At 38.8% G+C, this 19793-nt stretch overlaps 2 protein-coding genes across 2 annotated transcripts in view; one reads left to right on the top strand and one right to left on the bottom strand.

The window, feature by feature from the left end:
* LOC140948464 (uncharacterized) overlaps window positions 1–1120 on the bottom strand; it is a 2524-nt gene extending 1404 nt beyond the window's left edge. Inside the window, exon 1 of the mRNA XM_073397705.1 lies at window positions 776–1120. Within this exon, the coding sequence (XP_073253806.1) occupies window positions 776–798 (23 nt within the window). The 5' untranslated portion in view covers window positions 799–1120. The remainder of the gene's footprint in view (window positions 1–775) is intronic.
* Window positions 1–16684, top strand: part of LOC140949044 (uncharacterized) — a 41586-nt gene extending 24902 nt beyond the window's left edge. Inside the window, exons 3-10 of the mRNA XM_073398296.1 lie at window positions 1701–1730; window positions 7994–8362; window positions 9759–9773; window positions 10296–10502; window positions 12301–12477; window positions 13531–13866; window positions 14750–15047; window positions 16365–16684. Of these exons, the coding sequence (XP_073254397.1) occupies window positions 1701–1730; window positions 7994–8362; window positions 9759–9773; window positions 10296–10502; window positions 12301–12477; window positions 13531–13866; window positions 14750–15039 (1424 nt within the window). The 3' untranslated portion in view covers window positions 15040–15047; window positions 16365–16684. The remainder of the gene's footprint in view (window positions 1–1700; window positions 1731–7993; window positions 8363–9758; window positions 9774–10295; window positions 10503–12300; window positions 12478–13530; window positions 13867–14749; window positions 15048–16364) is intronic.
* The last annotated feature ends 3109 nt before the right edge of the window (window positions 16685–19793 follow it).

The raw sequence follows: 19793 nt of genomic DNA, 5'->3' as shown, positions 1-19793 counted from the left end.
CTCACAAATTTAAAAAGCGGCCTTGCTTAGGGAAAGAGACCTCACCCATAACCTACACTTTCAGGAATAACAGCAGTGGAATAATGCATTCAAAGCCTAACGTTGATAATTTAAAAGATTCAAATTATCAAAACTTCAAATGAGATAGGCAACATCGTCTAACTTCAAATACAATCTCTCTTTAGTTCTAATTTTTCTTGGTTTGTTTTTGCTTCAGAGTATTATCTAAAACATGGCTCATTAGTAACAATTTCAAAGAAATAAAAAAATGGACATAACACAATAGCAGAAATGTCAAAGTCTTAGCTTTCGAAATGCTACGCTTTATGACAGTAGTCAAGGTAATGAACTAATTAAACTTATGTTTCCTCTTATAGTGGGCGATTTTTGAAAGTTAGCTTTAATAAGCTTTCTTTAGTTGAGTTTTAATCACACTCAATATCAGGAAATGCAATTTCAGATCATCATGAATTATCAAGCCTGGATCTAGTAGAGACTCAACTAGAAAAACGGAATAGTCTTAGCGAAATTATTTATGAAGCTAAAATCGATCATCCGTTGATGGAACAACCGATAAAGTTTTATTCTGATATTTCACATCGGAGCTCGTTGGATTAATCAAAAACAGAAAGAAGACCAAGTAGAATGCTAGGACGCCTGACAACTAAATTGTATCAAGCATGAGAATAGCCGCATGAATGTAGTGATAATTTCCCTCAACTGTGAAGGAAAATGAGATTTTGGGAAACATTTCAAGGATAATTAGATGACTTACTTTGAAGATCTGCTCGACGTCATGTGCTTGCTCACCTGGAGGGAACAAAACGTTTTAAACTATTCAACTTTGGTCCTTTTGGTTTCAAAAATGATGCCTAACCTTTGAAGAGGCAATAAATTTTAAATTCCAATTGACAGAATAGTTGTGATAGACTGGTAATTATAGTGATTTGCTTTAAATAACAAGGCTAAATACTCACGTTTTCCAGACGACGCCAAACCTCTTCAGGCCACGTTCTCGAGAGCGGGAGAAAACGCCAAGCGCATGCGCTCTTCATCCGAAACTGGAAAAGTCACTTCCGGTCGCGTCTCCGACTCACCGCATCCTGGGTTCTTAAAGTCCCTACTGCAGCTACTTCGCAGCGTTTGAAAGTCGGCAACTGCGCTGCAAAACCGCTGCCGAGAGCTTCAAAGAGCCTTCAAAGGCTGCACAGCGCTTTTGCATCCCGCTGCAACTTGAATGAAGCTGCTGTTTGGCTTCTAAAAGGCTGCTGAACAGCTGTAATTTAGCTGTACAGCTATTTTGCAGCGATTTTGTGGCGCTGTACAGCGCTGCAAGTTTCGTACGGGTCCCAACCAGAAGCTCTCCCTTAAAACAATAGCTTCTTTTTCTCAGTAAACAAGTTGGTCAACAACTTAAAACAGTGTTAAACATTAATTAATTTTTTGTGTGCATTACAAAGTAAATAACGTAACAGTGACAGTTCAGTGTTACATGTGTATGTTGTAGTTAATTGTTTTTGGGTATGGTAATGTATGCTAATGAATCTGAAACAAAGGAATTTAACAAAAATTAACTAAAGTAAAAAATTAACTGCAACATACACCTATATCTGATTCAGTACCAAGTTAAGATTTATAGTAATTTATCAAATGAATATCACAAAATCATTCTAAATTATATAATTTTCATTTATTTTCAGGACTAAGTTTATTAGAAATTGTTCTTGGAGGTGAGGAACTTAGAACTGGTAATTGTTGGCATAATTGTCTCATGAATAGCATACTACTAACACAGCTATAAGTGCATCTTCTTAGAAGATGTTCCAGTTGTAGAATATCTGATATGATATGTTCAGATGTAATGCTGGGTGACAATGCCACATTAATTTATTTTGTCAGGAGTAAAAACCTGCACAAAATCTCACTGCCAAGTGGCAGTGGCCTGAAAAGTGGAGTCCTTAACAAATGGTATTACATAATCTGCCTGTTCAAAATAACATTCAAAATATCATGCAGAGCCTCTGAAACAAATTAAAGTTTTCCCCTTCCTCTGTTCTTGCTTTGTTTGTGTAAACAGTCAAACCTCCCATTGGAGACAAACCAAAATGCAAAGGGTTGTATTGTTATCATTTACAAGTGTCTAACCACAGGGGGCTCTCTGCCTGGAACAGGTCATACTCTCCCTTTTTCTTAACAATAAATTTTTTGCATCACTCACTCACCTAGCCTATCTTATTCATCCTGGTGGGACATAAAAGCAGGAAATTTGTTGCATATGTTATGCAAATTTTCTTTCTGAGTGACAACTAAATAAAAGTTCCATGCATACTCAAGTTGCTTTACATGTAACAGGTCAGTTATTCATGAATAAGTTCTAGTAGACAAAGGAAACAGGCACTTTGCAGCTTGTCGTTTACATGGACCAAAACTGCAGTGCTGGTAGCAGAGTGAGAGGTGCACTGGAACAAGAGAAAAAAAGGCTGACATTTCTGTTACACCTCCACAAAGCAGCCACCCTCTATTACTTAAGTGACCAGTAACCAAAGTTCTGAAATAAGAAGTTGTAGGCCACAAAAGTATAAAATGAAACCTCTATCAAGCACCCGCAGCAACCTTTTGACCATCCCGATGAGAGGTCTCCTATTTTGTCACCTCTACTAGAATACCAGTAAGCAGCTGCCATCAAGCAGTTTGATACACTTAGAATAGCTTATTTGAAAATTATGATGGAAAAAAAGCAGTGAAAGATTTAAAAAAAGTTGATGACTGACCAGTAATGCCATTCTCAACATGTTTGTTTTGATGAGGTGATAAACTATCTCTGGTTTAATACAGATTATTCTACATGTAATTAATGTGATAAACCTCTGTTGAGGGGACAACTTCCATTACAGGGCTGTTTACCGGTACCCGTCTGAGGGTGGCTGCTTAGTTAAGGTGCAACTGTATTGAAAATCAAAAAGATTAAAAGATGGAATCCATCAGGAAACTTAGTAATTTAAATTTTGATGGACAAGTCCTTGTACCAGAATATCGCTTTCCTTTTTACACTTTTCAAGTGCTACACCTGTGTATGTGATTAGTTATCTGTAATAAAACCAAGACAGTTTCTTATGGGAGCCCAAGAAAATAAATTTCAAATTTCATGGGAATTGAGAAAACACTGGTATAATCGTCATGCATAAGATTACATTTGGTGAAATTGGAAGTTTTTTAAGTCTGTTTTCTCAGGCTCCCATAAGAACCTTTTCTTTGGAGGTATTTCATATAACTTATTACATTTTATAGCCCACAAAAAGTGTAAAAAAGAATGCAATATGCTTGAAATTATTCTGGTGCAAGGTTTTTGTCCGCTGGAAATTACTACCAGAAGGGGTAGACTGTTTTCCTGGAGACGTGCGTAACAGTTGCCGCTAGCAACAAAGGTGATTGTTGTTGGTTATGTGACTTAAAGATGGCAGCTCAAAAGGCAAACGCACTTGATCATGCACATTCCTTCACAATTCTGTGCCCACGCTTTGGCTGTCTCTGCTGTCGTTTATTCATTTTTGTTTGAAAGGAACTGGCCCGTGACTCAACTTCCTTGAACTACCCTTCAAAATAACCTGATGCTGGATCCCCACCTTCAGCTATTATCGATTCACATATCTTACTAAAAAAGTAGGCTGCCATCATCATGTGATTTTCAGTAATAATATTAATGTAAAGAAAAGCGGTCACGTGCGCTTACATTTTGAGGCATCAGGTATAGATCACAAATTAGGCTTAATTCAAATATGTTTCTCTCCAGCGACAACTGTTATGCGCGCCTCCGAAAAAAGGGTCTACCTGTTTTGGTAGTAAAATTGTTCTTAATTTCCTTTGTTTGATGTCTTGTCCCAGTGCATCTCTTGCTCTCCAATATGCTGGTTTTGTATCACGTGAATGACTAGCTCCAAAGGGCCTATTGATCGATAGCCTGCGTGGCAGGCGTTTGGGAAAGGGGGTTTTGGGCATGAGGGAAATGCGGGGGTTCGCAAGGGGGGAAGGAGGGAGGGAAACGCCTGCCAGGAAACCATTGTTTTCGCCATCCTGCCTACTAATTATGTATGCAAAAATAACGCAACTGTGAATGACTAGCTCTCAAATAAGTCTGGCCGCAATGCGCTTATTTAAGTCGTATTTCGCGTACTGTTTTTCTTTTGTTTTCCTAAAACAAGAAATCTGAAGTGAAGGTACTATTAAAAAAATTATAAATGCTGTCGTCTGTTGAAGGAAGAAAGTCGCAACCATGCGTGGCCAGCCTGGCTTGTTATATAAAATCCAGCATAAATCTATTACGTTTTTGCTGAAGGTATCGTGCTGGACTTCCCAACTTGCATGCAATGTTTGTAAATCGGAGAAATTAATTACAAACACTTTGCTGACTCTCGAACTGGATCCAGCGGAGCATACAAAAGCAGCAAAAAAACGCTTGTAGCAGGGAAAGAAGAGCTGAACTTCACAGATCTACAATAACGCTAATTCTGCAAACATTATTAGCGGAGCTCCACCCGCGCGCGAAGCGCGCGCGTGGACGGAGCCCCATAGCTAAGGAAATGTGGTAATCTACCCATCCGAGAAAATTTGGTAATCACGTGACCGTACGCCCGACCGTCCGTCCGCACCACAGGGAAACCAATGTTTACTCTCACACTTTCTAGCTAGTTTGGGAGCCCAATAGAAAACTAATTGCACATCAATGTTGTGATCAATTGACAGCTGTCAAAACAGGATATCCGCTGACCAGTATCACCTGACCGTACTGCGGGCTCAAGTGTCGACCCATCGAGGTCGAGTACTTTTTTGAAGTTTCCCGTTGACAAATTACCAGTTTCAAATGATCGCAGGCTCAAGTCTATTTTTTCCAATGATTCATATGAAATATGTTGTGTTTATGTCACTATGACCCCGCACTGTCAAGATTTTGATTTCAAACTGACCTCGGACGCGAAAATTCAGCCACTTTTTTTTAAAAATAAAGGCGGGGAAGACCTTTTCTTACCATGGTCACGCGTTGGTCACGCTCTACATCCAATTTTTGTACTCTGATTGGTCAAAATTTGACAGGTGAGCTCATGCGGAAAATTTATGCAGCATCTTGAAAGTTGTTTACTTTGACAGCTAAAGCTGACAGAGTTTTGTGTCAACTTGTGATGTTTTTAACTGTCTTTTTCCACTGGATGTACAAAATGAAATACAGCTGCTATCAAGAGTCTTCTGTTATCCATGGCTGGTTTGTTTATTGGGTTTTTGGTTGAGAAATGCGTCGCTTGTCAAAATTGGGTAATCTGATTTCGGATGGCATCGCTTTCGTCTTTCACCTTGCTCAATGCGTAAGAGGGTTTAAAAGTCTCGAGCAACTATGGCCTTCCTTGATATCTTTCAGGAACTGAATCTCGAATGGTAAGCCTGAGTAATTATTTTATTTGATGTTTGTTTTTGTTATATCTAATTTCATGAAGTCGAGCACAGTTTATGCGGCAAGTTTTTGCACGTTTGTTAAGATCTGAGTCAATGATCTGATCTAGTATCAGGTTTGATATAAGCTTACAGAACTTTAAAAGGCCTTCGGCGGATATATTTTCTCACGGCAAATAGAAAAAAAACGTTCCGAAGAATATTTAGTTATAAATTTGGCTGTAGAAAGAAAACTTTGAGTGATTTTCTTGCTTCAAGGAGTTCATCTTTGAAAAAAAAAACAAACACCGGGAGGCCGGCTGAAAGTAAAACAAAATAAACTTAAGCTTAAGCTTTAATCTTAAAGACTCAGGATTTTTAGAGACACTTTAATAGTTGTCTTCGTGAATGAAAATTGTTGTCTCAAATGTTTTACCGAATCATATTTCTTTTATTGATTGTTAGTAGTCTCTCTTGCAATTTTAATCGCTTGTCCGTGGTGTTTGTTTTCATCGTTCATGAACATCGCTTGCAGGAGTACTTAGAAACGTCGCGCGTATCAAACGCTTTATAAGATTACACATCGTTATAACTGGAACCATCAAATAACAAAAAATAATGATAATAAATTCGTTATTATGTTGAAGCGTATCTCCATTAAAGTTCATTCAAACACTCGACCACACTGACAGCTCGCACTAAAAATGAGAACCGGCTGGCCGTATGGGTGATTTTGGAAATTTTTTGAACGGTTTCGCTAAAAACCCACGATTGATCGTCCTGTACATTGAAAAATTGTGAAATGCCGTATTCTGTCCGAGGTCTGTATGATAAAAAGTACTGTTTCACCTCAGATGTGATGTATAAAAAGTATAAAAGGTTGGTTTACACACCCTAAGATTTGTTGGCAAGAATTTGTAAAGTAAACCTGTCGAACGCAAAAAAATGCGGCCTGATTTGTTTTCCAAGAATTTGTTTTCGAGGCCTAATCTATGGTGATCAAGAGCCATTATGGCTCTTGAATGTGATAGAAGATGTTTGCTATTTTTTGGGTGTACATACATGTATATTTAGGCTATCAACTCGATGTAGGATGTTTCACTCTAAAATAACTTATCCTTTCCCTCAAAAGTCACATGAATGTGCCCTTAAGTTAACTGATTTGTGGATTACAAGGTTATTGTTTGATTTAAAATATAACTTTATTAATGGGAGCTTCGCTTTTAGCCCTGGCTAAACCTATATATTATTATTAAAGTAAGTTCCTGGTGGCTTTATAACGTCTTTAACCAGCAAGAAGAAGTCCTCAAATCAAACATAGCTAAGGATTATAGATCGCTTCATCTTCAGCAATCTGGTCGTTGATAAAGCGTAGCCTGCGTGGTAGGCATTTGAGGTCAAACAGCAGATAACAAGCTCACAGGCAGCATGATTTTTCCTTTCTTTCTTCTAGTGAGAAAAACAAGCCGTTGGGAGACAAGCCTTCTAAAAACCAGTCAGCAAAACTCATCTAGCTGACAGGTCTTTTCCTTCATACGAGTCTTTTAACTGCTTTTTTCTATTCTCCTTTCAAGCTGAAATTGATGCCTTCAGTTTCTAATCATTCTAAAACGATGAATTTCATACAGAAATCTCATCACGCCTCACTAACAGCATACTTTTAAACGATTACTGAAAGATCGATGAAGTTACTCAGTAGCGTGATGTTGATTTCAGCCAATCGGATTAAGGTATTAAGGCTGTGATTGACATGTTTTGAAGGCGCACCAATCAGGATTTTAACATTCGCCTGGTGGATGTTAAAAACGGGAAAAACAATGGTCTCCTGGCAGGCGTTTCCCTCCCTCCCTCCTCGTGCGCCCCTCGCGTTTCTCTCACACCTAAAACCCCGGGGGGGGGGGGGGGGGGTACTCCCATACATTACCTATACGGGTATGTGCTGCCCAAAGGGGTTGTGATTTTTAAGCTCCTGATTTAGAACGGAGTATCCATTTCAGAGGCGTTTTCTAGAACGGGGTATAAAATTTCGAACGCGTGAAAGCTCCACTTTTGTAAGCAGCCATTTGAAAGTATTCAAGGACAGATTGCTTTTAAAAATACAGTTCAATGCGTTAACAAGCAAACTGTTGTACTCTTGTTGCACCCTAGAACAGAGTATAAAAAATTGACCCATTTCTAGAACGGGGTATCAGTTTTAGGGCGAATACTAGAACGGGGTATAAAAAATTGGCCCATTTTTAGAATGGGGTATCAATTTTAGGGGAAATTTTTTCTAGAACGGGGTGCCAATTTGGAGTCTTGGGCGGCACATACCCACCCTAAAAATACCCAAGTGCCCCCCCCGGGCCTAAAACTCCCTTTCCCTTCCCCTTCAAACGCCTGCCACGCAGGCTAATTGATCGACAATTGTCAATTTTGTAACAGATTGTAAAAGTGTGACTCCTCAAAATATTAATTATGTGATTAAAATGAGGTCAATGTATTGCGAAAAGTTTCACCATATTGACTTTGTTCAATATCAGATCAGTTCTGAATAAACTTTGCTAATCATTGTATCTTACTTTTTTGGTTTTAGCTTCTTGTGACAAGAAATTTTCTGGTTCATATGGAACAATAACATCACCAGACTATTACAGTAGGTCAAGTTATGCCAATAACCAGGATTGCCAACTCGACATTAAAGTTAGTTCTGGGTATGCAGTTAAGCTGACATGGAGCTATTTTGATGTCAAGGGTGATATGCCTAACTGCTATGATGATTACGTGGAGATTTACATTGGATGCAGCCGAAAGTCCATCGGGAAATATTGCTCTGACAACAGCTACCAGCCCCATGATATTTACTCACCAGATAACTGCTTGCGTATTAAGTTTAAAAGTGACAGCTCTGGAAGTGGAAAAGGATTCTTAGCCTCATATTCCAGAATGTCCAAATTATTTTCGGGTAAAGGCCTATTCTATAACTAACTAACTAACTAACTAACTAACTAACTAACTAACTAACAGTCAGACAGAATACCATATATAAATAAATTGAAGGATGGTAAACTAGTGTGTCTTAACCCTTTAAGTCCCAATAGTGACCAACATTAATTTTCTCCTAACAATATCCATACATTGTCAAGAAATAAAGTTATAAGAATAAATGAAATGATCGCCAAAGAGAAAATGCCAACATCATTTATCAAAGTCTTTCAACTAATTCTTAAAGGAAACGTATGGAGATCAGTTTGGAGAATTTGTATGTTGATGTTGGGACTTAAAGGGTTAAAGTAGCGACCATTGTCATAAGAATAATAATAATAATGCAATAAGACTGTAAAACAATACCACACTGAATGGAGCTCATCACCTAAAGAGTCCCCAAGGTGAAAGTTACAGCTGTTGTAGCCATGAGTAATTGCTGCTGTCAGTGCTTTAAAGATCATCTGTGTACAGTAGTATGCATTTGTTTCTTCTCCTATTCGAAAATTGTTGTTTCTCTTCCTTTTTCCTCGTGGGTGCCATTTTTTTACCCAGAGACAGTTGCTGGCTTTCTGCCTTTAATCTTTTCCATGAGTGTGTGCAAGGGCAGCCTGGAGCCATCAAAATTTCACTTTATTTACATGTAATATGTATAGGTAATAGCATGATTAGTAGTGATATTTGGCATAAATACCACGAGTGATATTTCAAAATTTGTATACGTAGTTTCACGTGCCGTTAGGCGAGTGAAATTTGCGACGATTTTGAAATAATATTATCATGAGTGGTATTTATGCCGAATTATCACGTACAAATCATGCTATTATTTGTTTATACTACTACCCGCAAAAGGTTTGTTATTTTCACATGTGGGTATTTCAAATTATGCTGAAATACCACTGCTCTAAGCCAATCAAATTGCAGAAATTTCTCATGTAGTGGTATAAAGTTATGAATTTTCTCCAGACAATTAATATTTCAGACGAGTTAAATGGCATCATCTGTAGAGTTTCCTACTCAAGACAGTGTTTCATCTCTTACATGAATTCAGCCCAATTATGGTTTATGAGGGTTAAAAAAGTGATTTTCAGTGAGATTTACAAATCCTGAATACACTCTTCTTCTAATACATGTAATAGACACATTGTCTATTCCTACACATGTAATAAGTTTTATTGCCTGAAATATGCTTGTACTTGTTTGGGTATTAACATTATAACATGTACATGTGCTGACTTTTTTTTCTCAATTTCCTCATTTTTTATATGAGTGGGGATGAAAGGGTTTATTGTAAAGATTAATGTAAATTAAGAAATGGTGAAATATTTTGAATCAATAATAACAATATAACTTATGTCCTTATTTTTACCTTGCAGCTTCTGGACTCTATAGTGAGTATCATGATTTACCCCCTGAAAGTTATTGGTACATGTAGTAGATGTTATAGCTACATGTAGGATTCAGGGGTTTTGTCAGATGAGGAAAAGATAGACAATAGACCAGGCGATATTGTGATTGCAGTAATGTACAAACGAAAACATGTTTTATAATGACCAAAGAAGTATAAAGAAAGTAGATGTGTTTCTTGAGAATTTTTTCTACACATACGTGCTGGTTCTTGGTGAAGTATATGTCACTGATGTTTAAGAACATTTCAAGGTTGCTTTTGACTAATTTGGAGTCCACTCTCATGGTCTAGAGGTTTCTTATACCTGTCCAGTGAACTACTTTGTTTTTTATCTTTGCTCAAATGATTTTTTTCTTCTTATTTTAGGAGTTGTGAAAATTTGTGGACAATCCATTTGAATGATTACATATCTTTATTATGAGTTACTGATTCTCTGTTAATATGATCACTTCTGAGACGTCTATTTGTTAATTTATTTTTCATTTTATGAATTATTATTTTTCAGGATCCTGCTCTTCAGAGTATTATCCTACAACATTTTATGCGAATTATGGAATCGTAAGTTCCAAAAATTGGCCCCAAAATTATCCATCTTATCAAGACTGTTATTGGAAAATTGACGTTGGAGATGACAAAAAAATTAAAATTGCTTTCATGGACTTTGATCTAGAGTATGATTCAGGATGTGGTGATGACAAACTCAAAGTAAAAGGTGAGAAAGCACATCTTTGTTTACCCGTATTAAGTAATGTTATTTGTCTTTAGAAAACAGGTCATATTTTAATGGCTACATGATATTTTTATTGGGTGGTGGGGAGCAAAGAAGTCTGTTTTACAGCCTGCCCAAATGGCAAGCTGTACACTGTAGCTACTGTAGTAATAGCCCAAGAGTCATTTTAACAAGCTGTAAATGGCCACAAAAAATGCGAGGACTTACATAATGGTGGACGCTCATGGGAGGTGGTCGCTTACAAGGAAAGTACCATGGGGTGTCTCCTTTGTTAAGAAATCCCGACATACCAACGTTGAAGTCAACTCTCTCGTAGTGACCACTGCTCATAAGCATCCATCTCCCATAAGAGACTAATTTTTAAATAATTGTTTTGTTTCTTGGACAAATACTGTTTCAAAAATTCCCTTGTAAGTGACTGGTCAGTACTAAATTTCTTAAACGACTGCAATATTTCTTTGACATTCCAGTTTGTCTTCTGTTTCTGGGAAGGGAACACTTGGTGTGATCATATGATTGTAAGAAACCATTACTCGAATGTCACAAGAGTTCAGTTCTTTATAGCACTGATCAAGAGTGCTGACAGGTTGTAGCCATTGGCTTACAAAAGAGTTGGCTTTAATAAGATCTGTGGGTAAAAAGTGAATTGTTACATTGCTGAAAAAAGTTATATACAAAGTGTCAACAGTTCCAAGCACTATTCGATGAGACACTTAATTGCCAGTTGTCTATTTGACTAGCTTTAACTTGTAAGGTACATGACGATGTATTCAATAACTTTATGTAAACTTTACATTAATCAGTTCAGTTCAATTCATTAATTATTAAGCTTATTTCCTTGATTTTCCCCATAGGTGACCACCTCCTGTCATGTAGCAACCACTTAAGAGAGAGCTTTATAGCTGACTGTATTATTTGGGTGGACAATTGACTGTGTGCAATTTCTAAGTTCCATAGGTGGTGTTACCATACTAAAGTTCGTCACATATTTTAATGCTCCAAGTAGCAGTAGTACATACAGCAAACAAAGAGATCAGACAATGGGTTATGTGGTCGCTTGCAAGAGGTTAAAAACAATTGAAATTTAATAAACCATCAGCCTTGAAAAGTGATCGCGGTCGAATACAGAGGGTGGTCGTTTATGAGAGGATCTAACTGTAAGGCTTTGACCAGCAGATTTCCGGTGTTTTGAATTAGAGGCGACCGCTTATGGGTGGTGGTCGCTTACAATGTACGAGAGGTCCCAACCATAGGGCTTTGACTGGAAGAGTTTCAATGTTTCGAATAGACGGCTGCTTATGAGAGGTGGTTGCAAGTATATGTTCAACTGTATATAGCAGCAAATGTGATGCCCTTTAAATGATGAGACCTTCGTAGGGCTGGTGTTGCTTTTACTTCACTGTCAAACTAACAAAACCATGAAAAGCCTGAAATATTTCAGGAATGTTTATTGAGTCGCAGTATGACTAGTCTGCTACACAGCCATTTTTGGAGGAGTGTTGCATGACGACAATAAAAACGGCTGTGTAGCAGACTACAGTATGACCAGTCATGCAAAAGATTAGGACATGGGAGCCAGCCAGTGTTTTGCAATTGTGGTTTCGGTTTTTCCACACTTGATTGGATTTTTTCTTGCAATGCAGTATCATTCCAAAATTAATACTGGTGTGCACAGTTTTGTTAGTTTTGCTGTAACTATAGTACTGTTCAAGTGTTCATCCTAATTATTGAGCCATGCATTGTACAGTATGACATATACTTCTTGTTGTTTATTTTACAGGGGGGGACAGTTATGATTCATATGATTCATCCAACACTGTTCAAAGCTCAATTTGTGGTTCAAAGAGTCCATTCTACTTCACCTCATCATATGATAAAATCTGGATCAGATTTAAATCCGACAGCAGTAAACAATACCGTGGTTTTGTTGTTGGTTATGTCCTTTACAAGGACTCAAGTAGGTCCTGCATTTCAATTGATAATAATATTATTACCTTTAATAAAGCTTTATTCTTAATTAGTAGAAAGGGGGGACATTCTACCAGATAAAGAGAGTGACAAATTAATGGAAATTTTGATATGACCTAATGAGAATCATTCAGGGTCCTGTTTTGGTTAACTCTTGTCCTTGATTTTAGTAGTTACCTATTTATTCGAATAAGCGCCCAACCTCGAATTAGTGCCCACCTCGGATAAGCGCCCATCCTAAAGGCAGAAAAAGTTAATAAGCGCCCAGCCTCAAATAAGCGCCCACCCTCTCCTCCTCCCTATCAATCTCAAATAAGCACTCACCCCCACCCCCACCCCACCCACTTGAGTGAATAAATTCTATTAAGAGACTTTCCTGAGGATGAAGTTTTCTTCAGAGTATTTTACAGAAACCTTGCTTTGTTACTTCTTTGCGTTTTGTTATTAGCATTTATTGTTTTGTTGCAAAATCAACATACTTCACTTGCTGAAAATGGTGAAAATTTAACAAGCGCCCAGCCTCGAATAAGCGCCCACTCTCAAGGTCCAAAAATTTAATAAGCGCCCTGGGCGGTTAATCGATTAAATACGGTAGTTGTATTGATTTCCTATGTCTTTGTGTGAGGTGATACTACGATAATGAGTTTGAAACAAAGGGAACATTTTAGACCAGAGATTTTACCACATTATACACAATGCACCACTTCAATTTTACCTTTGTTTAAAGGCCACATTACTTGAATAAGATAACATGAATTTTTCTTTCCTCGCTGGTTATTATTTAAGAAACTAAGTTCTTAATTTCTATGCAGGAAAAGATTTAGCCTGTGTAGCAGGCGTCGAAAGGGGTAGGGGTAAGAGGTAGGGGTAGGGGATAGGGAGGAAGGGAAAAAAGGGAAGGGGATTGGGGATTTTCCCTTTCTCCCTCCCCCTCCCCCTCCCCTTTTTGTGTCTGCCACGCAGGCTAGAAAAGATTTGGATGACTGAAATGTTGTGTATTTTCATTTATGATATCATTATAACTTTGTTCTCTGTTAAACAGCAAGTGACTCTTCTGACTCGGATTCCTCTACCAGCTCTATCCCCGGTATTATTACTGGGATCATAGTCGCATTGATTGTCGGTTGCTGCATTTTCTTCGTGTTTGTGTACCGAAGGAAACGTGCCATGCGACAACGGCAACATATGATGATGACACAAGTTCAAATGCCTCCTCCACAAGTTGGAGTACACCACCCACCCCCGCCCTCTCAACCTGGATATGGACCACCCCCTCCTGTAGGATATGGTGCACCGCCTCCCGCTGGTGCTGCACCAGCCCCAGGATATGCCCCACCCCCCTACAGTCAGGTTGTGGCGGCACCTTATCCTCAGCAAGGTCAGTTGTGTCACAAAATATTAATTAATTTTTTAATTAACTGATCAATTAAGAGGCAGTGTTACCAAGAATTACTACTACAGAAGATTCAATGCGACTGAACTGTAACTAGTTTAACAATAAAATTTCACTACGTCTCCTTGCACAAGGTGCGTGGCAACTGTTTCAGAATTTTTTTGCCTTAGGACAGGTAAAGATCAGAAGTCAACGAGTTGTATTCAAGAGAAAATTCTGGTGTTACTTTGTGCCTACAAAGTTTTCTGTCAAGAAACCAAGCAGATTGCCTCGTCAGATAAAACCTGTCATTCAACAAAACTTCCTAAAAGAAGTTTGTTGTCAAAAGTGAAAAGAAAGGGAAAGTTTAACAGACTACAGCTTGTCCACCTAAACGATCGAAGTAATCATTGCGCCGAAAGCCTTTACCCATTCCCATTATAGTTTCTGGGGATTAATTGGAGGGAGAGACAGCTTACAAAAGTAATGTGTGGAAATGCTGTAAAATTCCGAAAATAAGCCGCTCCTTGTATAAGCCCCTCCAAATATAAGCCCCCAAACCGGTAACGTAAAAAACCCTCCGTTAAATCGCCCCTCCAAATATAAGCCCTTGGGGACTTTTAATTGGAAAACTGCCCTCAAATACAAAATAAAACAAAACAAAAAGGGTTAATTTACTTCCAACTATAAGGCTAGCCCAATCGATTTTGAGACGCAAATTTCGCTCCGTAGATAAGCCCCTCCGAATATAAGCCCCTCAAAAAGGGCCTTTGAAAAATGTAAGCCCCGGGGCTTATTTTCGGAATTTTACGGTATTGGAGAGGGGAATTAGTATAATTTTTGTAACATGATTGTGTTTTTACCAATGATTACATTTTCATATTTAAAGGTAAAACCGGACAATACCCTCCACCGCAGGGTGGGCCAGCACCCTACCCCGTTCAACAGACTGCAGGAGCCCCACCCTACCCCCCTAGTCAGCCAGTAGCAATGGCTCCTTATCCACCAGAGCAGCCAGGAGGGGCACCAGGCTACCCTACAGCTCCACCAGGGGGTGTCGCACCTTACCCTGCTGCTGCATCTGGAGGTACTACCCCCTACCCGTCAGCAGCACCTGGAGGCTCCTCACCCTACCCCCCTGCTCCACCAGGAAATGAGCCTTATCCCACAAAGCAATAGGCTATCAGGTGAGAGATCGACCTTTGTCATTTACGAAATGTGTCCCACAATTGTTTCTGGGATAGTTACTGAGGACACGCCGGTCAGCTATTGGCCAATAGACCTTTCTACCGATATGCAGGCCATACTGAATTAATTCGATTTAAGGAGTATTATAGGATGCCCAGGGGGCATGAGCACATTTGGTTTGTATTTTCGGGCGCTTTTCGGGACATTTTTTCTTAAAGTTTTCTTAGTGTAAGATTTTAATGGGAAAAAAGATCCTTGTGCCGTGTTTGGATGTAATATTTTATAATGATCGCCTTTTTCTAGTTTAGTATTAGAAATATGGTCTTTCACTGTAATTTCGCGGGAAAAAGGCGATCATTATTACATCCTGAACACAGATCGCAGACTAGGTAGAATTAAGTTTGTCTAATTGGCTGGCTTCCATACAATCGTTGGATCGTTTATCTCGTATTTAGATCGCATTCTTTTACACTGCAAAACAGTCGGGTTTTTTCCGCTCAAAATTGGTTTTCAAGGCGCCCGCGTGAGAGTTTCGCGCCGTTAGGTCCTTTCTCTCCTGTCTTACACCTTTTTTCACCCTCGCTCCTGGACTGTTATGTAGTCTACTCTCTCTACGGCTTCATCCACAAGAGACCTGGGTACGAGATTTCCGCCTCGTCCCCAAAAGTAGCCTCCCACGCAGGCGTTTTTAGGGGAGCTCGTTTTTCATCCCTCCCCACAAACGCCTGCTCAACCGAAGACAACATTCCTTTCCCAAGCTTAGCCAATCACATTGTACTTTCCAAATTCTGGTAAGTTGATCTTGACCGCAAGGTAATCTGATAATTACTCGATCTGCATGAAACACTGGGAAAGCTTTCTGACCTCTAATAAATGTTCGATTCAGAGCGGCAAAAATAAGATTTAGTCAAAATTTAGAATACTCCATGCACTCCATAACCTTAGCGAAGGAAAGAAAAGAAGGAAACGGTAACTCTAGGGTCACGTTCAGTCGTGTTGAGCCTGTCAACACTTTATTGCACAATTGTTGATTGGTCACTTACCACGCAAATAAAACAATGGGAAAGGAATGTTGTTTTCCGTTGAGCAGGCGTTTGTGGGGAGGGATGAAAAACGAGCTCCCCTAAAAACGCCTGCGTGGGAGGCTACCCCAAAAGTCGAGGTGAGCGAGACAAGCCATGTGATGATGTGGATACCTGGCTTTATGAAAAGGGAAACGTATCGAATCATGGAATTTATTGTCCATTATTGTCATTGTATAAGATGGCCTGCTGCGAACATCCTTTCTGATTAATGCATCCTCTCTAATCTTGCAGGTGTCGGAATATTTCAGACATCTGAGGCCGATGTTCATAACGCCGTAGGGAAAGTCATTCCACATGTCAGTTGCTACTACAATTAGATAATTAATAGATTGTTTTGTACCCTGCAGGTCAGGTTTTACGGTGCCGTTAAAGGCACCTCGTCCCAGCGGATATATCACGGGCTCTCTATTCGACAGAAAATTGCGGAAACGTTTAAGTTTTTAAAACTGTGATTCACGCTATTAAAATTCTTGGAACAGAGTCGCACAGGAAGCAAAATTACACAAAATACTGGAAGTTGTAATTCCTTGCGTGGTTGCCCTCTTTTTTTTTTGTTGGAAATTTCAGACTGACCTAGAACTTTACCGGAACACTTAACCGGAATTTTTTGTGGAAAACGGTGAGCCCATCACGTGTGTGTGGGTGTGTGTGTGTGTGCGCGCGTTTTTTTTCTTCCTTTTTGTAGTTTTACGCTTTTTAGCCGCACCGTCGCTATTAGCCAAGGAATTTTTATTATTAATTAGTGTAATAAGCGTTATATATGTCATTGTGTACAAAACACTCTACAGTCGGTAGCGTGGTAGTTAAAAATCGTGTCACATCTCAAAGGATGTAACTTCTTATGACGTAGAATTTAATTATAAATTTGGTTAACCTGTTCCCCAGATCCCTCATCGAGCGGGCTTATGAAAATACAAACCGCGGGAGATTTGGTCAGAACTGGCTGGCCAGACCACTTATCTCGAAAATGAAATTCTAGGCTCTTTTGAGACTTAACGCTGGAACCCATTGGATCATTCGTGCGTACCACCATTTAGGAATAGACTGATCTGGCTGGGTAGTCCTGATCAATAGTGGAATTCCCTTTACGACTGAACTGGTCCCCGGAGGGGGGTATTCCCTGTTATGGCCTTTAACGGGGAGGCTCTAATATATATGAAAGGGTAGGGAAATCCGTCATTTATCTTCGGGCTGTAAAAGGGCCCAAAAGGGCTAACCTTTTGGCTAGCAGGTGCATTTTTATGGCTTTGCAAAAAGTCGAGGAAATATTCTGGTTTCGTGATTTATTCATATTTTGGAGACAGTGCATTTACAGCCCTTAAAAGGGACGAAAAGTTCTAAACTAGGTATGTGAAAGGGGTACCATTTGTTAATTAAAGGTTTGCGAAATGGGTACCTTTCCTGTAAAAAATGGTAGTTAAAAGGGAAAGGGGGTTCAACCTCGGGCGGGGTGGAGCCTCGCCATATAAAACTTTATCGACTTGTCCTCCTATTTCTGACTAATGATAAGCGCCCTTTGTTTCAAATGAAGAAACCATTATACTCATTCATTATTTAATCTCACACTTGAAGTGCTGGATGTGAGCATACTGAACAGAAAATTTTTTCTATATTTGTTTCTCTTATATTTCACTGAGAATTTCCTATAATTATTGGTCCTATTGAACTGGTCATTTAGAAGCTGATCACATATCCTAACTATGTACACACTCCTTTATCTAGAGGATAATTGTTGAAATAATGAATCGGTAAAGTAAGAATACATTAGAAGTGCCATGATGTTGGTATTGACTAATATGTGCTAAGTATCTTTAGGGCTTAAGGTCTGCTTTTTTCTTTGTATTTAAAGTAGGGCGTCATATTGTGCTACTGTATGAGTAATAAACTCGTATTACACCTTGACCTTTGTGGAAATCTTTACTGCTAAACAAGGAATAGTGTTCAGAAATAATGAAAAGAGCGGTGTTGCAGTTTATGTTGGTAGCTCCCTGACCGTGCACAGTCCTTTGTTTTCTGTTGACAAATTGTGAGTGATTAAATAAGTGTGATTTTTCTATTGGTCAGGAGGGTAAAAATCATGGGCACCCAACGAGGATATAGTTCAAAACCACTTAACAGCATTGTTGAACGTATTTTAATATTCAAACGGTAGATATAGGCATATTTTTATCCCGTAAAAACTTTTCATCTGTTCGGATTTCCTAGCTGAAAGTCTAGTGATCCGAAAATTATTTAACAATTATTCGCCGAAGGCGAAGTTAATATTGTTGAATAATCCCCGAGACGAAGTCGAGGGGATTATTCAACAATATTAACTGAGCCTGAGGTGAATAATTGTTTTAGTATATTCACACGAAGTGATCTCAACAGAATCAGAAAGGAAACCATTAAAAAACCATTAGTTTGATTGACGGGTGAAAATTCATGCGTGAACACGAAGCCGTAAACAGTTGATGCGCAAAAGTTAGATCTTTACAGTATCTTCAAACATGGCAAATGATAGTTTTAATCCTTTTGTATCGAGTTTTGTAAGCTTTAGCATCAACGGTTTAAAAGAAAAGGCCGAAAATTTAAATTACTACCCAATTCTGAGAAGAAAAGTATCTAGAGCTTTATTTGTTTCTGTCAACTCACCGTGAATGAGAAAGTTTTCTTCGTCGCTTCTTGCAAATGCTGTCAACAGCGGCTGCGATCAAGGTGAGCGTTGTTTATCTCCAAAGTTCTTTGCCTTGTTAACTTGCTGGCACGTACAATTTTCGAAAATATTTGCCTTCCTCTCTTCTCCATAAATTAACCTCTATTTATAGGCAAAATTGGTCTTGCGAGAAAATCCCGAAATCACAAAACAGTGACAAAGCGACCTCGTTTTCCTCTGTAGTGGTAAACATAGCTTCGAGCGTACAAAAAGTCAGCTAAAGTAAACCACTTCACAATAAATCACGCTGTTTAAACACCATGAAGTCTTTTCTTGCCTTCAAAGTCATCAGCACTTGGATATTCGTGTATTTTCAAACAGGTTTTACTTTGAAACTTTGGCAAAACACCCAGTTCACGACGGCGATTTTGCTCGGCTTTATATTCACCGCCTAGCGCGGTGAATATAACGTCATAGTCCGAGATAGCTAACCAATCAGATTGCTTGAATTACCAAGATCACTGAGTGTGTATATACTAAAGGGATTTATAAAATAACTGAGATAGTACGCGTGATCTGATTGGTCAAAAACCTATGGTTTATTATACCGGTAAACCCATAGAAAAAGGCATCCGGACCACGAGCCATAAACAAAACCGCAAACAACGATTTTAGAAAGGCTAAAAAAAACATAACAAGTTACTTACCCAGTCCTTCTTAATATTAAAATAGTTGGTTTCCATATTTTATTACTGAGCATTACAATTCGCTACTGCCATAGCTTCAGAAGTTATAAAGTACAAAGCTGGAAAGCAGTTTACATTTCACGACGATGCCAAATCGCAGAGAAAGACAACAACTGTGTGAATTTCTGGTGTAGAAAGTCTCTAGGAAAACTTAACCACGTGCCAACCAGCAACAAAACGGATAGTTTTAGCATTCTTGATTTATTTTATTTCAAAATTAAATTCCTTAATCAAAGAAATTGTTTCAAAAAGAGATCTCTGATCAAGATATGGTACAAA

This window comes from Porites lutea, chromosome 9, assembly GCF_958299795.1.
Source record: "Porites lutea chromosome 9, jaPorLute2.1, whole genome shotgun sequence".
Taxonomy (NCBI): domain Eukaryota; kingdom Metazoa; phylum Cnidaria; class Anthozoa; order Scleractinia; family Poritidae; genus Porites; species Porites lutea.
Note: the sequence above shows the minus strand (reverse complement) of the source record. Positions and strands in the feature narration are given on the sequence as shown.